Below are 19,841 nucleotides of genomic sequence, written 5' to 3'. Positions count from 1 at the left end.
GGCAAACTGTTTTTTTGAATTTATCATGCCTGAAGCCGTATTGGCTAGCGATCTGAACTGCTTGCGATTGCCTTGAGGACGGAGGCATTAAAGCGGAGACTCCTCCCCTATTAAGTTTATTGCGCCTGAAGCCAGATTAGGCTAGCGATTGGGAGTGATTGCAGCTGGCTTGAGAGGGAGACATCAGAGCAAAGATTTCTCTCTTTTTTAATTCATCGCGCCTGAAGCCGAATTCACGATTCTTCGACTCGCAAGTATACTTCCCATATTTCCGATGGTCTTAGGCGACCCCTGGCAAATCGTCATTCGACCCCCAATGGGGTCGTGACCCACAGGTTGAGAACCGCTGCCATAAGATAATTCTTAAACTCTAGAATATCACCACAAAATTTTGGCTCCTTTCTACATAGTATAGATAATTCGGCTGGCGGCCCCCAGGGGAAGATCCTTCTCTGTGGGGGGGCTCCTACCCTTTGGAACGAACTCCCCCCTAGTTTGCGTCAATTGCCTGACCTTCGGACCTTCCACCGCGAACTGAAAACGCATTTATTTATTCGAGCGGGACTGGCTTAAACTTTTTAAATTTTTAATTTTTTAATTTTTAAATATTAATTTTAATTGGGGTTGTAATTTTATGAATTTAAGGGTTTTAGTCTAATCGTTTTAAATTATTTGGCCAATTACTGAATAAGTTTTTTAAGTCTCTGTTTTAATTGTACATTGTTACAGTTTTATGTTGGCTGTACACCGCCCTGAGTCCTTCGGGAGGAGGGCGGTATAAAAATCTAATAAATAAATAAATAAATAAATAAATAAATAAATAAATAAATAAATAAATAATTGCAACAAAATTCTCCTATTGTACTTCAATGGTACAGAATTTCAAAATACACACACAGGCTTAGTTCTCAGAAACAAAGTGAAATATATGAAATAACTACAAAAAGGGACATAAGGAAGGTCCTTACACCAAGACAGTCCATTGGTCCACCAGAGCAATTACTGCCTATGCTGACCCACCATAGCTCTTATATGTCACCTTATTAAGAGCCATGGTGGCACAGTGGTTAGAATGCAGTACTGCTGCAGGCTTCCTCTGCTGACTGCCAGCTGCCTGCAGTTCGGCAGTGTGATTCTGAGTGGCTCAAGGTTAACTCAGCTTTCCATTCTTCCGAGGTGGGTAAAATGAGGCCCAAGATTGTTGGGGGTCAATATGCTGACTCTGTAAACCGCTTAGAGATGGCTGTAAAGCACTATGAAGCAGTATATAAGTCTAAGTGCTAATGCTATTTCACAAACAAGTCTTCTATAGGCCCACCACAGATTGCAAGGTGTTTGCCTAGACTTTTTAAAAAAACATATCTGCTGCATTTAATTTAAATTAAAAACAGCACAACATGTTCTGTATTACTGAGATTTCAAAATCCCACATCAAAATTCCCCATCTCTACAAACTGAATGGTCTGTGCACACCTTCAGATGCTGCTTACTTAGAACTTCCAACAGCCAATAGAAAAGAATACACATCTCTCAGCTGTATGGTCCTTGATGCTTGGTTGTTTGTTTGCAGATATTTCATTTACCAACTAGGTAACATCACCAGTACTAGTGGGGGGAGGAGGAGGGAGGATTGCTCTCTGTTTATAAACACTAGCTTGCTGTTTATATACAATAACTTGAGTTGTTAGTATTGGTGGGGGTGTGGTTTCTCTTTGGTATTTCCTTACCTTTTAAATGGTTTGTAAATGTGGTTCAAAAGAATCACAAAGATCCCAACATCCCACACTGGCGGGGCAAGTTACTGTATATAAACAGGGAACTTCACAGTCACCAGGACTGATGATGTTCACTTAATGGGGTAATGAAACATTTGCAAACAACAAAGCTCACATCAAGGACTCCAGTTCCAACAGCCCCAGTCATTATGACCAATGATGGGTAAAGTTAGGAGTTATCATTCAGGAACAAGCCTCTTTCTTTTTTCCATCACTGCAGGGGATTAAGAGACAGTCACATTTTTCTTAGAAATATTCACATGAATACTCCCATCAAAGTGAATCAAATGATGCCAATTTCCTTAGACTGTCCATGATTAGATTTATCTCCTGCTGGTAGGAATCCTTCACAATGTAACTGTACATTTTTTTTGTTTACACACACACACACACACACACACTGTGCTACCAAAGGCCTACTCATGGAAATGGCAGCACATATTTGTTTTATTTATTTATATATAAAGATTTGGATTTTAGAGACGTGAATGGAGATTCCAAGGAGGAATCTTATCAGGAAAGCTTTTTGATACACAGTAAATGAGCTGTGAATGTAAATAATCTCTGAATTTTCAACAACTTCCTATAGAGTTAGTCTGGCAACGTTCTACTTAAAATGTCACTTACTTCTGTGTGCTTGTATTGAGGGCTCCTTCCAGCCATTGCTCAATCACAGCTGGCTTTAATGTATCTTTGTAATCATTCTTCAGTTGATGGAAAGGTTTAAGGGCACTGTCAACATAGGGCAATGCCTTGGTTGGCACTTCCTGATTATTGATGTATGAAATGTGACCAAAAAAACCAAGAGAAAACCTTATTAAGCATCTACAGCAAACCGTAAAATGACCATTTAGAAAGACGAATGGTTAATTGCTCATGCACAGCAGTCTTAAAATTATTCAGAAGCAACAGACATACATTCCAATGAATAAACTGTGATAATCGACGGCAGCTCGGGAGTTCATGGCTTCCATGACGGCCTTGGACCTGACCCAAGTAGTTGATGGCCCTACTCACATTGGGGGTGGCACTCTGGACCTGATTTTTCTCTCTGGTCAGTGGTTGAGAGATCTGGACTTAAAGGAAATAGTCACTGAACCTTTGTCATGGTCAGATCACTCTCTTCTTCGCCTGGACTTTCTGACCGCCATTCACCACCGCAGGGAGACGGAGCCGATACGTTGGTTCCGTCCCAGGCGCCTGATGGACCCAGATGGGTTCCGGACGGAGCTTGGGCCATTTCCTGAGGTCTGGCTCACGGCTCGGTTGAGGAACTTGTTGCGGCCTGGGAGCGGGCGCGGCGGGGCCTTAGACCGTGTCGTGCCTTTGCGGCCTCTGACCGGCGCGGGTCCCAACCGGCTCCTTGGTTCTCCGAGGAGCTGAGAGGATGAAGCGCCGGAGAAGACGCCTAGAGAGTTCCTGGAGGTCTGGCCGTTCGAAGCTGATCGGACACTAGTGAAGTCCTATACTAGGACTTACCTAGTGGCATTGAGGAAGCGAGGCGTAGCTCGCCTCCTCCCTCATTGCATCGGCAGATAACCGCCCAGCCGCCCTGTTCGGGTGACTCGCTCCCTCCTACATCAGGGGAGCGGGATGACCCGTTGCAGGGGCGTGCTGAGAGTTTAACGGTTATCTATACGATAAAATCGTTCAGCTTCGGGATGGTCTGGACCAAGATTGCGGTGACGCGGGTGAGATGCTCGAGGGTGGTCTTGGCGATATTGTTTGGGATGAGTTTGACCCTGTGGCTCCCGAGGACATGGACAGGTTGTTGGGTAGGCTGAATGCCACCACGTGTTTACTGGACCCGTGCCCCTCCTGGCTGGTGCTGGCCACTCGGGAGGTGACACGAGGCTGGCTCCAGGCGATTACGATCGCTTCTTTGGTGGAGGGCGTCTTCCCGGCCGCCTTGAAAGAGGCGGTGGTGAGGCCCCTCCTTAAGAAGCCTTCCCTGGACCCGGCTGTTTTAGGTAATTATCGTCCGGTCTCCAACCTTCGCGGCGAAGGTTGTAGAGAGTATGGTGGCATATCAGTTTCCCTTACACCTGGATGAAACTGTCTATCTAGACCCGTTCCAGTCCGGTTTCCGGCCCGGTTACAGCACGGAGACGGCTTTGGTCGCGTTGGTGGATGATCTCTGGAGGGCCAGGGATAGGGGTTGTTCCTCTGCCCTGGTCCTATTAGACCTCTCAGCGGCTTTCGATACCATCGACCATGGTATCCTGCTGCGCCGGTTGGAGGGATTGGGAGTGGGAGGCACCGTTTATCGGTGGTTCTCCTCCTATCTCTCCGACCGGTCGCAGTCGGTGTTGACAGGGGGCAGAGGTCGGCCCGGGCGCCTCACTTGTGGGGTGCCGCGGGGTCGATCCTCTCGCCCTTCTGTTCAACATCTACATGAAGCCGCTGGGTGAGATCATCAGTGGTTTCGTGTGAAGTACCAGCTGTATGCGGATGACACCCAGCTGTACTTTTCTACACGGACCACCCCAACGGTTATCAAGTGCTGTCCCGGTGTCTGGAGGCCGTCGGGTCTGGATGGGGAGAAACAGGCTCAAGCTCAATCCCGCCAAGACAGAGTGGCTGTGGATGCGGCATCCCGGTACAGTCAGCTAAATCCGCGGCTGACCATCGGTGGCGAGTCAGTGGCCCCGATGGAGAGGGTTCGCAACTTAGGCGTCCTCCTGGATGAACGGCTGTCTCTAGAAGATCATTTGACGGCCGTCTCCAGGAGAGCGTTCTACCAGGTTCGCCTGGTTCGCCAGTTGCGCCCCTTTCTGGACCGGGATGCCCTATGCACGGTCACCCACGCACTCGTGACGTCTCGCCTGGATTACTGCAATGCTCTCTACATGGGGCTCCCCTTGAAGGGCATCCGGAGGCTGCAGTTAGTCCAGAATGCGGCTGCGCGGGTGATAGATGGAGCCCCTCGTGGCTCCCGTATAACACCCATCCTGCGCAGACTGCACTGGCTGCCTGTGGCCTTCCGGGTGCGCTTCAAGGTTTTGGTGACCACCTTTAAAGCGCTCCATGGCATAGGTTAAAGCGCTCCATGGCCGGGTTATCTACGGGACCGCCTGCTGCTACCGAATACCTCTCACCGACCCGTGCGCTCTCACAGAGAGGGACTCCTCAGGGTGCCGTCAGCGAGGCAATGTCGTCTGGCGACGCCCAGGGGAAGGGCCTTCTCTGTGGGGGCTCCCACCCTCTGGAATGAACTGCCCCCAGGACTTCGTCAGCTTTCGGACCTTCGGACCTTCCGCTGCGAGCTTAAAACATATCTATTTAACTGCGCAGGACTGAGTTAGATTTTAGTTTGTGGGTTTTATCTTGGGTTTTAATTTTTATATTTTTAATTAAGGCTTTTGAATAAGTTTTTAAATTGTTTTTAGAATTGTATTTATTGTATTTTTTGTTTTTTAAATGCCTGTAAACCGCCCTGAGTCCTTTGGGAGATAGGGCGGTATATAAATATAAACAATAAATAAAATAAATAAATAAATAAATAAATAATATTTAAGGCAATTTTGGTTTCTAGAGAAAATGGCAAAACATGCCACACCTACATGGTCTTTCAAACAAACATATTTTCCAATCATAATTATCCCAATTTGTGTCCAAATTAACACATGTAGAGCCAAACAGAAATAGCTGACAAAGAAATGAAATGCCTAGTCAAAGGATTTAACCCTGAACAATCAGTTGTACTATCAAAAACCTTAACAGTTTCAGCAGCAGCAAATTGGAATTAAGCCAAGTACTGTATGACACAGTTTGAGCACATTAATGGCAATGCTGGCTTTCTTCCTCTATAGATGAGTGTAATGGAAATAGGAGACCTGTGATGTTGGGTCTCTCTATTTACTTCTGAAACAGTCCCTTGTCAGCTAATAACCACTTATCTGGAAAAGAGATGCATATTGATGGAAGCAATGGCATTGATGCCCTGCCAGATTCTGCTTTAGAAAATCTGAGAGTGATAAAGTCAAGAGGAACCAGAAGGGTATTTTAGTTTGTACATCACCCTCTCTTTCCTAGGTCAACATGGAGTTAGAAAAATAGAAAATAATAGAAACAGAAAAACATGGAAATGGATAATGGGGACATACAAATACAATGCGACTACATACAGCTTCTCTTTTAAGAGCCTTTGAGAGACTGACTCTTGTCAGTTTAGTAGAGTATAGGCAGCTTTGAAGACTTAAAGGTTATTTTATATGAACCTTTATATACTTACACACACACAGCTTAAAGGACCTCATTATAATAGTTATTATAGCTATTATAATGGCCATTTATATTGTCCGTATATATACACACATATATTTTCAAATGGAAAAAAATACCTTGTTAGTTCTTCTATACAATCTTGGGATTTCCAGAGCACTTTTCAAGCAGCTAAAGCAGCAATCATTTAAGTCCTGAATAATCTTACTGTTTAAGGTTGGACAGGAACCTAGTAAAGAATTCTTTGAGTCTTCTAGTGCTCCTATTGAATAAATATATACATTTATACATGGTAAAATCTAAATACCCCAAGCCAATTTTAGTTATATAGCTATTTTACAACTCCTCTGAAATACAGTTAAAAACAAATACAAAAAGAGCTGAATTGTACTACTTAGCATTATATATTATGATAAAAGGTAAAGGTAAAGGTTTCCCTCGCACGTACATGCTAGTCGTTCCTGACTTTAGGGGGCAGTGCTCATCTCTGTTTCAAAGCCGAAGAGTCAGCACTGTCCGAAGATGTCTCCATGGTCATGACTAAATGCCAAAGGTGCACAGAACGCTGTTACCTTCCCACCAAAAGTGGTCCCTATTTTTCTACTTGCATTTTTTACGTGCTTTTGAACTGCTAGGTGAAGCTGGGACAAGTAATGGAGCTCACCCCATTACGTGGCACTAGGGATATATATTATGATATAACTTTTTTAATATTATGTTTCATAGAGATGTAAAACAGCAGGTTTTAAAACGCTGCCTACTCTCTTAACTGTACTTGGCAAGTGCCCAAGTGAGTCAGAATACTCCAACTCTCCTTCATTCACTTCCATACATTCCCTCTTTTGTTTCATTTTAGAATCAATTCGTTTACAAGTGTAACTGAAAGATCTGCAAACACTAGCAGAGAAATGTGCTTAAGAACCAGTAATGTTTTTACCCCAAAGATACAGGGAGGGAAAAGAAGACTAGGCAAGGCTGTAGGGAATCACCTTCAAATCCATTCCCTCAAACATTGAGAAATTACTTCTATTTCAATTTTCCTCATTCAATTTAACATTTTCTGTCTTTGTAAACACATTGCTCGATAAAATATATTTATCAAAAGTTGAATACATCGAGAGAAAGAAATATACAAATCTTTTACCTGAGATACAAGCTATATTCTTGAAGCCAATCATGTCAAGTTTTGGTTTGATCATTTCCAAAAGTTCAGGAAGCTGAATGAAAATTATGCAAGGCGTTAATAATAATAATAATAATAATAATAATAATAATAATAATAATAATAATAATAATAATAATAATAATAATAATAATTTAATTTGTATACCGCCCTTCTCCCGAAGGACTCAGGGCGGTATACAAAAGTTATGAGTACATAACCTTCAGATATCTGACACACCGATGCAGAAAAGTTTTTGTAATGTTTCTGCAATTCTCTTTGCTGAAACACATACACCAAATAAAGAAGGCACAAGTAACATCTTACAATAAAGGATTCTGTATCTGTGCATGACCTATGCCACCGTAAAGGTAAAGGTTCCCCTCACACATATGTGCTAGTCGTTCCAGACTCTAGGGGGCAGTGCTCATCTCTGTTTCAAAGCCGAAGAGCCAGAGTCTACGTGGTCATGTGGCTGGCATGACTAAACGCCAAAGGCACACAGAACGCAGTTACCTTCCCACCAAAGGTGGTCCCTATTTTTCTACTTGCATTTTTTACATGCTTTCGAATTGCTAAGTTGGCAGAAGCTGGGACAAATAACACCCCGTTACGCGGCACTAGGGATTCGAACCATCGAACTTTCGATCGACAAGCTCAGCATCTTAGCCACCATGTCCCCTTAAACAGGTGTACTGACATAATAATAAGCTGTTTAACCGACTATGGAAAGAGAATTAAAAAATAACATCTTAAACAATTTGATTTGAACCCTTAGAAAGGTTCTGCTTCAAAGCTGCATGTTAGCAGTGTTTTTTTAACTGATAGAACTAAAGGAGTGAACCCATCACTTTTACTACTTTTACCTCAACGATAAAAAACCAAGATAAAAGTTGATAACCAAAGCAGCAGCCACAAATGGTAAAGAATAATTTTCTTCAGGACACATCTATTTGTAGGTTGTCTGCATCAGAGAGTCATGTAAATCACTAATATCTACAAACCCATTCCTGAAGTCGATCCAAATCTGCAGCAACGAACACAAGCTGAGTGGTAGATATAGAAGGTAAGGGCTGAGCATCTGAATAAGACTCATTTCCTTGATCTTCAACAGAGTTCAGTGGGGATTCCTTGCTTGCCAGTGATTTTTTATGGTCTTTCGCAGTTTCATTAGACACAGGCCTGAGCAGAAGCTATTCCGTTTACAAAAAGAGTGACAAAGAGTAATATTAGAGAGAAACCCATGAACATTCATCTTAGTTTGTCCAAACTTTGTGTTATTTGTTCAAGGTAGATGCTAATCTTGTATCAGTTTGATTTTTTAAAAATATTCCTTGCATAAGATTCTCAGCATGAAAAGTTGGCTGGGTGACTGGGCCTATCACTCTCTCCATCTCAGTCCAACCCACCTCACAGGTTTGTTGTTGCAAGCAAAATCGGAAGAAGGAATATTATGGATGTTTGCTGCCTTGAGTTTACTTATGAATTGATAAAGGTGAGATAAAATAAATCCATTAATTAAGCAAACCAGTTTTCCTCACCTCATTAATGAAGACTGAGTAGCGGGCTAGAATCTGCAGTGAAAGCTTCCACAATCGATCAGTTAGCAATGGCAGAAAAATCTCAGCTGACCAGCACTTCTGTAAGCTAGCCCATGTCATGTGCGTTGCCAAAAGGCAATATGAACTTCCAGCTGCCAAGAAAGAATAGAGCTTGTTCAATTATGATCAATGTTATATTTCAAACGTCATCCTATTAACTTTGCTTTTATTTTCTAACCTCCCGGCTTCACTCTTGGCACAGTGCCTCCTTCAGCGGAAACCCTGCAAGTGCAGTTGTACAGCACTTCCTAGGAAGTTGCTTATGGGATGTCCCCTTGGTGGAAAATCTGTGCACCTTTCTGCAACTCAGAAATTCCTTTCTCCAGCCAATTGCAAGGGGAGAGGGTTTTGCCACTCTTCCCTCATCCCTGGTGAAGGCTCATTTATTTAAACAACCCCCCCCCCAATAAAATCTCAATTATGGCAAGTAGTCATCATTTGACTAACTTTGCACTTGCAAATAAAAGATAAGCACGATTTGCAGAGATTACACAGCAGAGGAGAAAAGTGGGGAAACCGTGGCTTCCTTAAGAACCAGCTTATTCTATAAAAAACACTACCCAACATTATAAAACATTATAAAATGATGGATGCAAACATTAAATTACAAAGTAGAAACTGGGGGCACAATTTATCTTTTGTTTCATCAGAGCTACCATAAATAGTTCTTTATTTAGTGGGAAACACTACTAGTCAATTCTGCCTTCAGTCAAATGCTAGTAATAAAAGCAACTCTACTTCAACATTTAGAGACATGTATTTCTCTTCTTTGGTTCCATTTGTTTGGTTTTGTTCTAAGCAAATATTACATGGATTGTGATAATGTGAGCTTATCATTATCACAAAATTTCTGGTCAGCAGAACAGCACTTTTTATATGAAGTTTTTTTTAAAAATCCCAGCAATGGAAAATACGTATTTTTCTTATGTTATCTAAATATAAATGCATGAGCCATGCGTGTTGAATAAAGAGAAAAGCTTTACCTGGAGCCTCTTCTAAGCCATCAGAAAGAGCTGCTTCTAAAGTGCCTGCAATTTCTCTAAATCTAAAAGAATCACAAAAAAGAGATTAACATCTGGCAATTTAGCGATGCAAGCTATCAATTTAATCAGATCAATCTTATCTCAAATCTGAATGTCACATATAAGTTCTAAGAAGATATTTCTAGTGAATTCATGCCAGCTGTGGAATCCCCACTCACAACTTCAGCTCGGGTTCTATGTGATGATTTCCTCGTATTAGCTAAAGACTGGTTCACTTTTCCAGATGTTTTAACCATAAGAAATCTTAGTACCGTCATCATAGAAATGGTCAACTCATGGTGCTTTTACTTAATATATATGCTGCATTTATTTATTTATTTATTTATTTATTTATTTATTTATTTATTTATTTATTTATTTATTTATTTATTTATCTCTCTCTCTCTTTCAAAATAAAATATGAAACAATTAAAAGCCAATCAAAAACTAAAATCACGATTTATCTAAATAAATGAACTAGACAAGAGATTCTTTTGATGACATTCCTCACAGAATCAATCACTCAAAAACACTCAATGCCTATTATTAAATGAATCCTGTGATCAGAAAAGATTAGGAGATGCATGACGCATCACTGTCTGCATGATAAGAGAAAGAGATCCAGATGAGTGGATAAATAGGTTGCATGCAACATAGCTCTTGATTATACATCTGAATCACTAGTCAATTTTGGAAGGACAGTCTGACAGATGGAAAGGCTGGACTCAAATAACAGGTGAAAAGGATTTGCTGAAGAGGGGGAATTTCTGGACCTCTGAGGCCTCTTCATAAGCTTCAGCACAGATTTTTCTAACCTCTCCTGTTTTCACTGTAACTTTCAATTCAACAACTGAAGATTTTGTAATCTGGGACCAAATTCAGTATTATTTAAGAGGAGCTAAATTACAGTTAGGAATCTTGGAAGAAATGAGGACAACTGCTTCTTAATTATGCCTACAATCCCTTATTCTTTTAAAGATACTCTACACTACAGCAGGGGAAAAAAACACAGCATAGAAATTCTTTTTAATGACCTAGAGTTAGGTCTTTTGACCAAAAAACTTTCCTTTTTCCACTGATTTGCAATGGACACTGGCACAAAGCTCTGCAAATAGTTCTAGGGGACAGAAATCAATAGTTCATTCCGATACCTTGAACACTTTGTTCATTCTTGAACAAAGAATGATAAAACTTTTAAGAAGACTTTTTCAATCAGGCTTGTTTCAGAAAATAACTTATTATAACAGTTTAACTTGTTTAACTGAACTCATAGTAATTCCCACCAATTTTTCTGGAGAAATGCCACAGACTGCAAAACTAAAATTACACAGAAGTGAAAAGTTTCAATAAAATTAATTAAGAGGTTTTATTACACAGTGTTGCAGTTTAGACTGAATAATGTAAAATCTTCTTTTCCATGCTATAGCTTCATTTTCACTTCTAAACCGAGTTGTCACAGACTACAAAAATCCTAGTCATTTAATTTTTAATTATTCAAACGGATTAATAAAGATTGCATAAACATGGGTAGAAACAAGAGTTCTAAAATAAGAGGCACTTATATATTCAGATGACAGATGTTCCAGAAGGCATACTTTTAAAAGAGTAGTTTCCCCTTACATTTGGGAGAAAAAAAGGGAGAAGCTCATTTTTAATACATCTTTTCACTTGCATATTTTAAAATGTTCTTTATATCATCTAAGCAAAAAACTAAGACACTGACCTTATTTGAAAATAAACTGGCAAATTCCACTTATCATTAAAGCTCTGGTAGGAAGGATGTAACCTCAATCTTTTTACACTGGCTTGTGAACCACATTGCCGTTCAAACTTCCTTACAAAATCCATACTTATGTTGTATTTCTGAAGACAAAAAGCATGCATTAAGCTGTGTGTCAAATTTTTTACAGGAGAACCGGCATCATTTACTTCTCTATCCAATCGCTTTATCTCATTTTGAAAACTATGAAACTAGAAACAATGTCCTATTAGCAATGGAGATGTTTACATGAAGAGAGAATAATGTATTAATTATTTTGATTACATTTACATAAAAATGCACTGAATCAGAATGTTACAAGTCTACTATGGTTTGTCCACCATGCCCCAGATTCAGTTCATATTACAAAGTATGAACATTTTTTTACAATAGTATTCATCTATATAAATGAAGAACATAAGTTAGTTGCAATTGAACAAACTATGTTAAATATATAGTAGTTAAGTCTAACAGTCTGTATCCCTTGGTTCATCATTGCAAACTGTGGTGAATATATAATTTTAAAATTACCTCATGAAATAAATCTGGGTTTCCAGGATTAAACAGAGACGGCAATTTAATTTCTAAACCACGAACAATTTCTGGCCATACAGAATTTACCAAGAAATCATATCCAGGAACCGTATTGCCTCTTTCACTGCAAGATTAAATCAATATTTCTGCTATAAATAGTTCTAATAAAAAAATTCAGAATTTACAAAGAGTATTGCATACGTTGCAAGACATTTTTAGAAACACATTTCTTGATTATTTACAAAACAGATATCAGATTAAGAAATATCAGATTGCCTTTGAATAATTAGGAAGTATTATTTTATGTAATGGGGGGGGTTGGGAAATGAAAAGATTTGGATGAGGTTAATTGGATTAGAAGGGAAAATTTTACTCTATGTTTGGTTTATGTATAACAATACCTTGTGATTGACCCGGGAAGCCGGGGGGGGGGGATTTGTGGGGGGGAGGGGGGGAAAAGGGGAAAAAATGTTTTTGTTTGTTAAAACTTTTTCAATTAAAAAAAAAAAGATTTCTTGAACACTCTGGATTTCCAGCAGTTCTAACACTAGAATATTTGTGAATATTTTTTTATTTTTTATACAAATATACCTTTGCAAAGAGGTGGCATAGGGACCATAGGAATCACCGGAGTACAATACGCAGGCATTTTATGCCATATATTAATATATAGCACAGTGACAACTTGGTTATATTGTAGTCCACACTGTTTTATTGCAAATGTAAAGGAACATTACTAAGTTATTTTTCTGAAATTCGTTCCAGATGCATAAAGAAGAAAGCATGCCTATACATTTCTGGAACCTGAATAAAAACTATTATGAGCAATATCACTGTAAACTGAAGCCAAAGAATGCTTCCAGATAGGCAGTTCTTAACATTTTCCTTTCATTCTCTTCCAATGAAAATCAAATGTGGGATTACAGTGCCAGTGGCATTGTGCTTTGTGTATGTGCTCATATCCTGTCCATATACAGAGACTTTCTGCATGCTCTCCATCTGTAACACTTTTTATCCGAGTCCAACTTAGTTCGTAGAATTGGACTGTGAAGATTGGATGATAATAGGTGAGGTAACAAGGATCTAATTTCCTTTCAAACATGCCCCCCTTTTAATGTTCAATGTTCATGTTATTAAAGCTTCCAGCACTTTATGTGTGAATGCAGGACACATCCCAACTGATGCCCGGCTTCTCCAGTTACATATACAGAGGCCTTGAGAATGTAGAGAATGATACAATAAACTTTTTCTTCCTCCCAGAATTCCAATTTCTAAAAATGTGTAGCATCAAATAATAAGAGTTAAATATATTATATAGTTGCTAGTAATCTCTAAGCCATCTAAAGAAAATAAAATCACTGTAGTCCTAGTTTATCACATAATAAATATTAACAATTTTTAAATGAACATAAAAGACTAAACTGCTGGATGCATTAAAAAACTTAAGTATTAGCAAAATATAAAATCTTATGAAGAACTTCACGCCAGATAATTTGAAATGTATTTCTGCAGTCCATTTAGGTAAATTTTAAACATCAATATGACTGCTGCATTAACAATCACAATAATTATAATTAAGAATTACAATTAGAGAACCGGTTTGGTCTAGTGGTTAAGGCACAGGCTAGAACATGGGAGACTGTGAGTTCAAGTCCCGTCTTAGCCATGGAAGCTAGCTGAGTGATTTTGGGCCAGTCACTCTCTCTCAGCCCAACTCACCTCACCTTATTGTTGTGGGGAAAATGGGAGAAGGACCAGAAGTTGGATATACCATGTTTCCCCGAAAATAAGACCCTGTCTTATATTTTTTTGAACCCTGAAATAAGCGCTTGGCCTTATTGCCATGCGCTCAAAAGCCCGATTGGGCTTATTATCAGGGGATGTCTTATTTTGGGGAAAACAAGGTATTTACCACCTTGTTTATTAGGAAAAATAATAAAGGTGGATAAAATAAATAAATAAATAAATAAATAAATAAATATTAAACTTTCTGTCAACTAATGAATTTATGAGGCTTGAATTCATTTTATTCCACTATGAATTAAGAATGTATTCTATTAGACTGCAATAAACGTATAGTTGAATTAGAAATTTATTGTATATCACAGCTGTTACTGTTATTGTATATGTAAATTTGAAAATCATTTTAAAACTGTTAGAACCTGCCTTGAAAACTCAAAGATCATTTTATGAATTGTAGAAAGAAACAGACTATCTTCCAGCCTATATATTTGCTAATGCAACAATCACCCATTTTTCAAAATATGTGATAAATGTAACACATTAGCTTGGCTATATCTCTTGAGGTGATTTTGGCCCTCATAAACAAACTAGAAAGCATGAAACAAGTGGAGTTATAGCTTTTCATGGTCCTGCCTAGGAATGCCATAATTCTCTGCCACATTCACATACATAAATACTAGGTTGAAATTCAAATAAATCTAATAGTAACTATCCAAACCACAATGAAAATATATTAAATTAAAGCCCTACATCTCTCAGCAATATTATTTTTGGGGATAACATTCAGAAAAATTGGTGAGAAAAACTGATTGCAGAATACTTCTTAAAAGTTAGAAATGAATCCTATGTGAAAAACTTGAAAATAGGACTGAAAAAAAAGTCATTATGCCAAGTAAAGTAAGGATAAGACTAGATTTTCAAAATGACATATAACTAACATAATTTTTTGCATGATAAATCACAAATATAAAGTACCAGTCATGGTAAAGTGACTGAGAACAGAATATTGACACTATTTTTTCTTAGTGATTAAAATGAGCTACATTGCAATAAAATACAGTCAGCAGGTTACAAGATATCTATTTATTACTGAAGATAATGAATATTAAAGATCTCTCCATAGCCACCAGAGCCTCTGTTGATATGATTTAAACATTGTTTAGCAGAAGTTAACAGAAATTTGTTAACAAAATTTAACAACAACAAAAAGAGAGGTTTGAATTACCTTGAAATACCTCCTCCTGTTACCTCACGCAAGAGACGGCAATGGAGAGGAACAAACTCCAGCAATTTTGAATACATCATCTGGAGACCATTTGCATGAGACTGAACATACTGTTCTACAATCACCTATGAAAAAGCCTCAATGTCAAACCTCAAACTAAAGTTCAGACTTTTTTTGTTAAATTAAATTATTATTATTATTATTTTTAAAAAAGACACTTTGTCCCCATCCCTGTATTTATACAGCATGCTCAATATGTTAATTTCATGGGAGGAGGATAGTGGTTAATTCAGCCTAAAACATTTATGTGTAATTTTTAATACACCTAACAAAATTAACAGTCTTTTTTTATCACTGGTAACTTCAATGCTATCAAGTAATAATCGTACTGCTTTCTGCTCTAGCTTCAGAGTTGGCTTTTTCTAGAGTTCTGCTCTAGAAAATCAGAGTTGGAAGGGCCATTGAGTAGAGTTGGGAGGGCCACGGAGTCCAAATCTCTGCTCACTGCAGAAATCCAAATTAAAGTATCGTTAAGATATATCCATCTCCAATTTCTGTCCATCCAGTCTCTGCTCTAATACTTGCATAAAAAAGGAATTCATCCTTTTCCCCCTTTGGAAAAAACAAGAATCTCAGATATGGATAATATCTTTCTTCCAGTCCCTTCTAGCATCACTTGCCTCATCTATATATGGCTTCACAAGAACTTCGCCAACTAATGCCTCGGCATCCCGTGTTTTGTCTATTGTTGCATAGGTACGCAGGCAATGTCGTATTATATCGATATTAGAGGTCTGAAGTCCTTCCAACAGCAGTCCTTCTAGAGATTGCTGCAGTGTTGCTGTTATGCCAACTATACGCTATGAGTTTCAAAACAGAATGAGGATAATTGTTAGCTGTATTGGAAAAATGAATGAGATTCACTAATACTGTTTATTTAAGTACATATTATTCTCAAGAATAATATAATTAGTATCAGATTAAACTAACTGATTATCAGACATGGTTTGCTGGCTAACAGTCCATTGAGGTTTAAGTGACAAAGCATCTGTTAGTTTTTAAGGCGTCATGAGACTTTATTGTCACTATTATTGCAAGCAAGAGAATATAGCAACAGAAAAGAAAACTAAGATTCCATTTAATTAATATTTGCATCTAAACATTACCATAAATACAGGCAATTATTTTTTAAGACACATTTCTTCAGTGTTTGAAGCATATACTTAACAGTATTGAAATACATTGTATTTAATAACTAATAATGGATTGCTTTTAATTGATTCAAAGTTAAATGTAAACTGAATAAGTACTGTATATTCCCTTGACTTTCTCTAGGTGACAGGAGTGTTAACAACTAATATATTTTACATTTTTCAGCTCTGTTTTGATCTCAAATACGCCCCAAAGACTGCACATTCATTAGGATGGCATCATGTAACTCAAATCTATTTAAAGCTGATTAGTAAAAAGATTCACAATAAAATAGAAAGAAAGCAATGTTGCTGAGATAAGATGGGGGTATTTTTGTGGGGGGATGGGAGGGGGTTTAAACAAATCAACTTACTTACTGGTTTCAGCTTATCTAAAAGGGGCATTCCTTTGCTTTGTACCGCATGAAATTGTAACTGGTTGAATTCGGTAGCGATCCTCTCTAAAATCTGTCCGGTCAGAAGTGGACTTGAATTGACACACAGAAAGACATAAATTTAGAATAGAAAACAGTACATAATTTATTTTCTCCATTTTTCTCTTTCTCTGTGTTTAAGAATACATATAAATATGTAGAAGGGGAATTTCTGAAATCTGTTCTGAATTATGAGCACTAAATTTAGCATGACCAACAGATCCAATAAGGAGGCTCTGCAACTGGGAAGAAATAGCTTTGAATTTTAATGACTGAAATTACTAGAGGAGAAAACAGACCTAGATTACATGATTACAGTGGCCCAAGGCTCACACTTTTATTTCCCCTTACAGAAATAAATGAGTGACAGCCTTTCATTTACCCAGAGCAGAGGTCTCCAACCTTGGTCCCTTTAAAGCAAAGCTGGCTAAGGAACTCTGGGAGTTGAAGTCCTCAAGTCTTAAAGGGACCAAGGTTGGAGACCCCTGACCTAGAGAAATAATTCCTTAAGCAATGAAACCTGGGCCACTTTTAGCAACAGAGAACATGTGAATTACATAGTGTACCTGTGGCTGATCATGCGCATCTAAATCAGTTTTAGAAGAACTTCTTTTTAAACACTAGTTTTCCCTCAGAATAAAGAAAGGCTTGTTTTAAAAAGCACACACAGTATCATCACACATGGAGGACTCATATAAATTTCAGAAAGGCTATAATTCATATATATATAGGAATATAAAAACACACAAATTATATTAAATTAAATCATTAAATTGGTTGATATGCATACAGCAATTCAGGGAAAACATTATGACTATGGCCGCATTTTTTGAAAACAGTTTTAAGAGATCTATAGTCTCAATATTCAACTAGTTTATTCAAGAACAGCCCTGAGAAAATAAATATATTATCACATAATGGTCTTTTGGGAAGCAAAGATATGCTCTTCTAAATGTTTAATGGAACTTACTATTTTATCATATAATTATAATAAGACCAATTACACTTTAATGGGATACATAGCCAAAGAAAAACAACTGGTGAATGAAAATAAAATTTAATTGTCATACCTGCTTACTTCTAATGATGTTTCTTTTGAATTTTGGGAGTGTAGAATTTTCTCTATCTTCTCAACTGATTTAATAACTTGAATAAGTCTCAAGACACACATCTAATTTTTAAAAAAGCAAATAACTGTTTTTAAGGTTGATTTTGATCTGCCTTTAAACCTAAAATAGTCTGGCTCTGCTATATTAATTTTCTCTGACTATTGTCTATTAGACACCAACATTTCTGAACGTAACAAAAAGTATGTTGAAGTGAACTGAGAGAATGAACAAGGATTAAATTGCAAAGCAATGTATAAGAGCAGAATGAATGCATCAAGAAGAAGTAGAAAATTGAGAAAGTTGTAACTGAAGGGAATTGGTGGGATTTTTAAAGACAGATGCAAGATCTTAAAGAACAAAAGGGAATGCATGAAGCAGTGTATGGCTATATTGGAAGTGGAAGGACAGAAAGGCATAGACAGGCATAGAGAATGGAACTGGGGAGAAACAAATGTAGTTCTTATTTGGTATCTTTACTTTCCTAGGCTAATTACAGTATTTCTTATTCCTGTTTCCACTTTGCCTACCCCAAAAGGAAATAGCATAATGTGATGCACATGTATCCATATACAAATGAAAATATAAGTTCCCTAAAGAATATGTTTGAGTGCATACTATACATTACAAATGGGAAATATAAACTATATTAGAAATAACAATCTTTGGGTTTTCTAATAAGGTAAACCTGGAACTAGAATTAGCCAACTTTTCATTTTGCTGTCTTAAACGGTAGCATAAATAACTAGCATATATATGGTCCTCCGAGCAGAAAAGAGACTGAGCAGCCACCTACCAACCTACAATAAGATCAAAAATAATCACTGTATTTTTTGGAGTATAAAACGCACCAGAGTATAAGATACCCCTTAGTTTTTGGGGAGGAAAATAAGAAAAAAGCTTATTGGCAGGTGGAATGGCCTCCCGGAATACCCCCAATCAGCTGTTCCCAGAGGTGAATTTTAGCAACAGGTTCCTTGGTTGTGAACTCTGTGCCTTGCTTTTTTTTCTGCCTCTGAAAGCCTCCGAAACAGAACTTCAGAAAAAAGCCTCTGAAGCTCTGTTTGGGGCTTTTTTTCTGAAACTACGTTTGGGGCTTTTTTCCTAAGCTCCGTTTGGGTGCTTTTTTTCTGAAGCTCTGTTTCTGATGCTTTTTTCAGCCTCCGAAACCTCTGTTTGAGAAGCTGGGCAGGGCTACATTTGGAGTATAAGACGCACCCAGATTTTCACCCTCTTTTTTGGGGGGAAAAGGTATATACTCTGAAAAATACGGTAGTTAGTTAGTTAATAAGTAAATATATAAATAAATCCACAGAAAACTTTGTGCCAGAGAAATAATCAAACACAAAACACATGTGCATCACAGGAGAGATTTCCATTTATAGCTACCGATATTTTCTATTCAAGTTTTACTGGGTTTTTAAAAAACTAACATGGTTTAATGATTAGACTTCAAAAGACAGATATATTTATTTTCATCTATTTATGTTGCTCTTTGATGTACAAATGCAGTCAAATACCTTTTTTTTCCTGATATCTTCTTGTTTAGATAAACGGTCATCAATTGCACATATTTCTTCACTAACACAAGACTTAAGGCTCTAAGGAACATCAACAAAAGTGTAAGCTTTGCAATATTTAACCAAACAACAGAACATGCATCTATTAACACAATACGTTTTGCAAATGGACAGCATCGAAAGAAAAAGCCAAGAAATTTCAGCCAAAAGTGTCCAAGCAGTCCTTCAACTATACAATCTCATGGCATTTTTAAAGACAGATGCAAGATCTTAAAGAACAAAAGGGAATGCATGAAGCAGTGTATGGCTATATTGGAAGTGGAAGGACAGAAAGACATAGACAGGCATAGAGAATGGAACTGGGGAGAAACAAATGTAGTTCTTATTTGGTATCTTTACTTTCCTAGGCTAATTACAGTATTTCTTATTCCTGTTTCCACTTTGCCTACCCCAAAAGGAAATAGCATAATGTGATGCACATGTATCCATATACAAATGAAAATATAAGTTCCCTAAAGAATATGTTTGAGTGCATACTATACATTA

At 37.9% G+C, this 19,841-nt stretch overlaps 1 protein-coding gene across 6 annotated transcripts in view; it reads right to left on the bottom strand.

The window, feature by feature from the left end:
* The window catches only part of COG2 (component of oligomeric golgi complex 2), a 34,498-nt gene that overhangs the window by 1,520 nt on the left and 13,137 nt on the right, over positions 1–19,841 (bottom strand). For 2 of the 6 annotated variants that reach the window (XM_058166870.1, XM_058166880.1), the window contains 12 exons: positions 17,740–17,840; positions 16,614–16,722; positions 15,726–15,905; positions 15,046–15,170; positions 12,075–12,201; positions 11,508–11,647; positions 9,746–9,807; positions 8,703–8,854; positions 8,166–8,354; positions 7,144–7,216; positions 6,119–6,261; positions 2,403–2,542 (listed from right to left, as the gene is read on the bottom strand). In XM_058166870.1, the coding sequence (XP_058022853.1) occupies positions 2,403–2,542; positions 6,119–6,261; positions 7,144–7,216; positions 8,166–8,354; positions 8,703–8,854; positions 9,746–9,807; positions 11,508–11,647; positions 12,075–12,201; positions 15,046–15,170; positions 15,726–15,905; positions 16,614–16,722; positions 17,740–17,840 (1,541 nt within the window). Of the gene's footprint in view, positions 1–2,402; positions 2,543–6,118; positions 6,262–7,143; positions 7,217–8,165; positions 8,355–8,702; positions 8,855–9,745; positions 9,808–11,507; positions 11,648–12,074; positions 12,202–15,045; positions 15,171–15,725; positions 15,906–16,613; positions 16,723–17,739; positions 17,864–19,295; positions 19,456–19,841 lie in introns of those variants that run through there. The other 4 variants (XM_058166898.1, XM_058166888.1, XM_058166916.1 and 1 more) reach the window with 3 other exon arrangements.

This window comes from Ahaetulla prasina, chromosome 1 (assembly GCF_028640845.1).
Source record: "Ahaetulla prasina isolate Xishuangbanna chromosome 1, ASM2864084v1, whole genome shotgun sequence".
Classification (NCBI taxonomy): domain Eukaryota; kingdom Metazoa; phylum Chordata; class Lepidosauria; order Squamata; family Colubridae; genus Ahaetulla; species Ahaetulla prasina.
The sequence above is the reverse complement of the archived record's forward strand: the minus strand, read 5'-3'. Positions and strand labels throughout refer to the sequence as shown.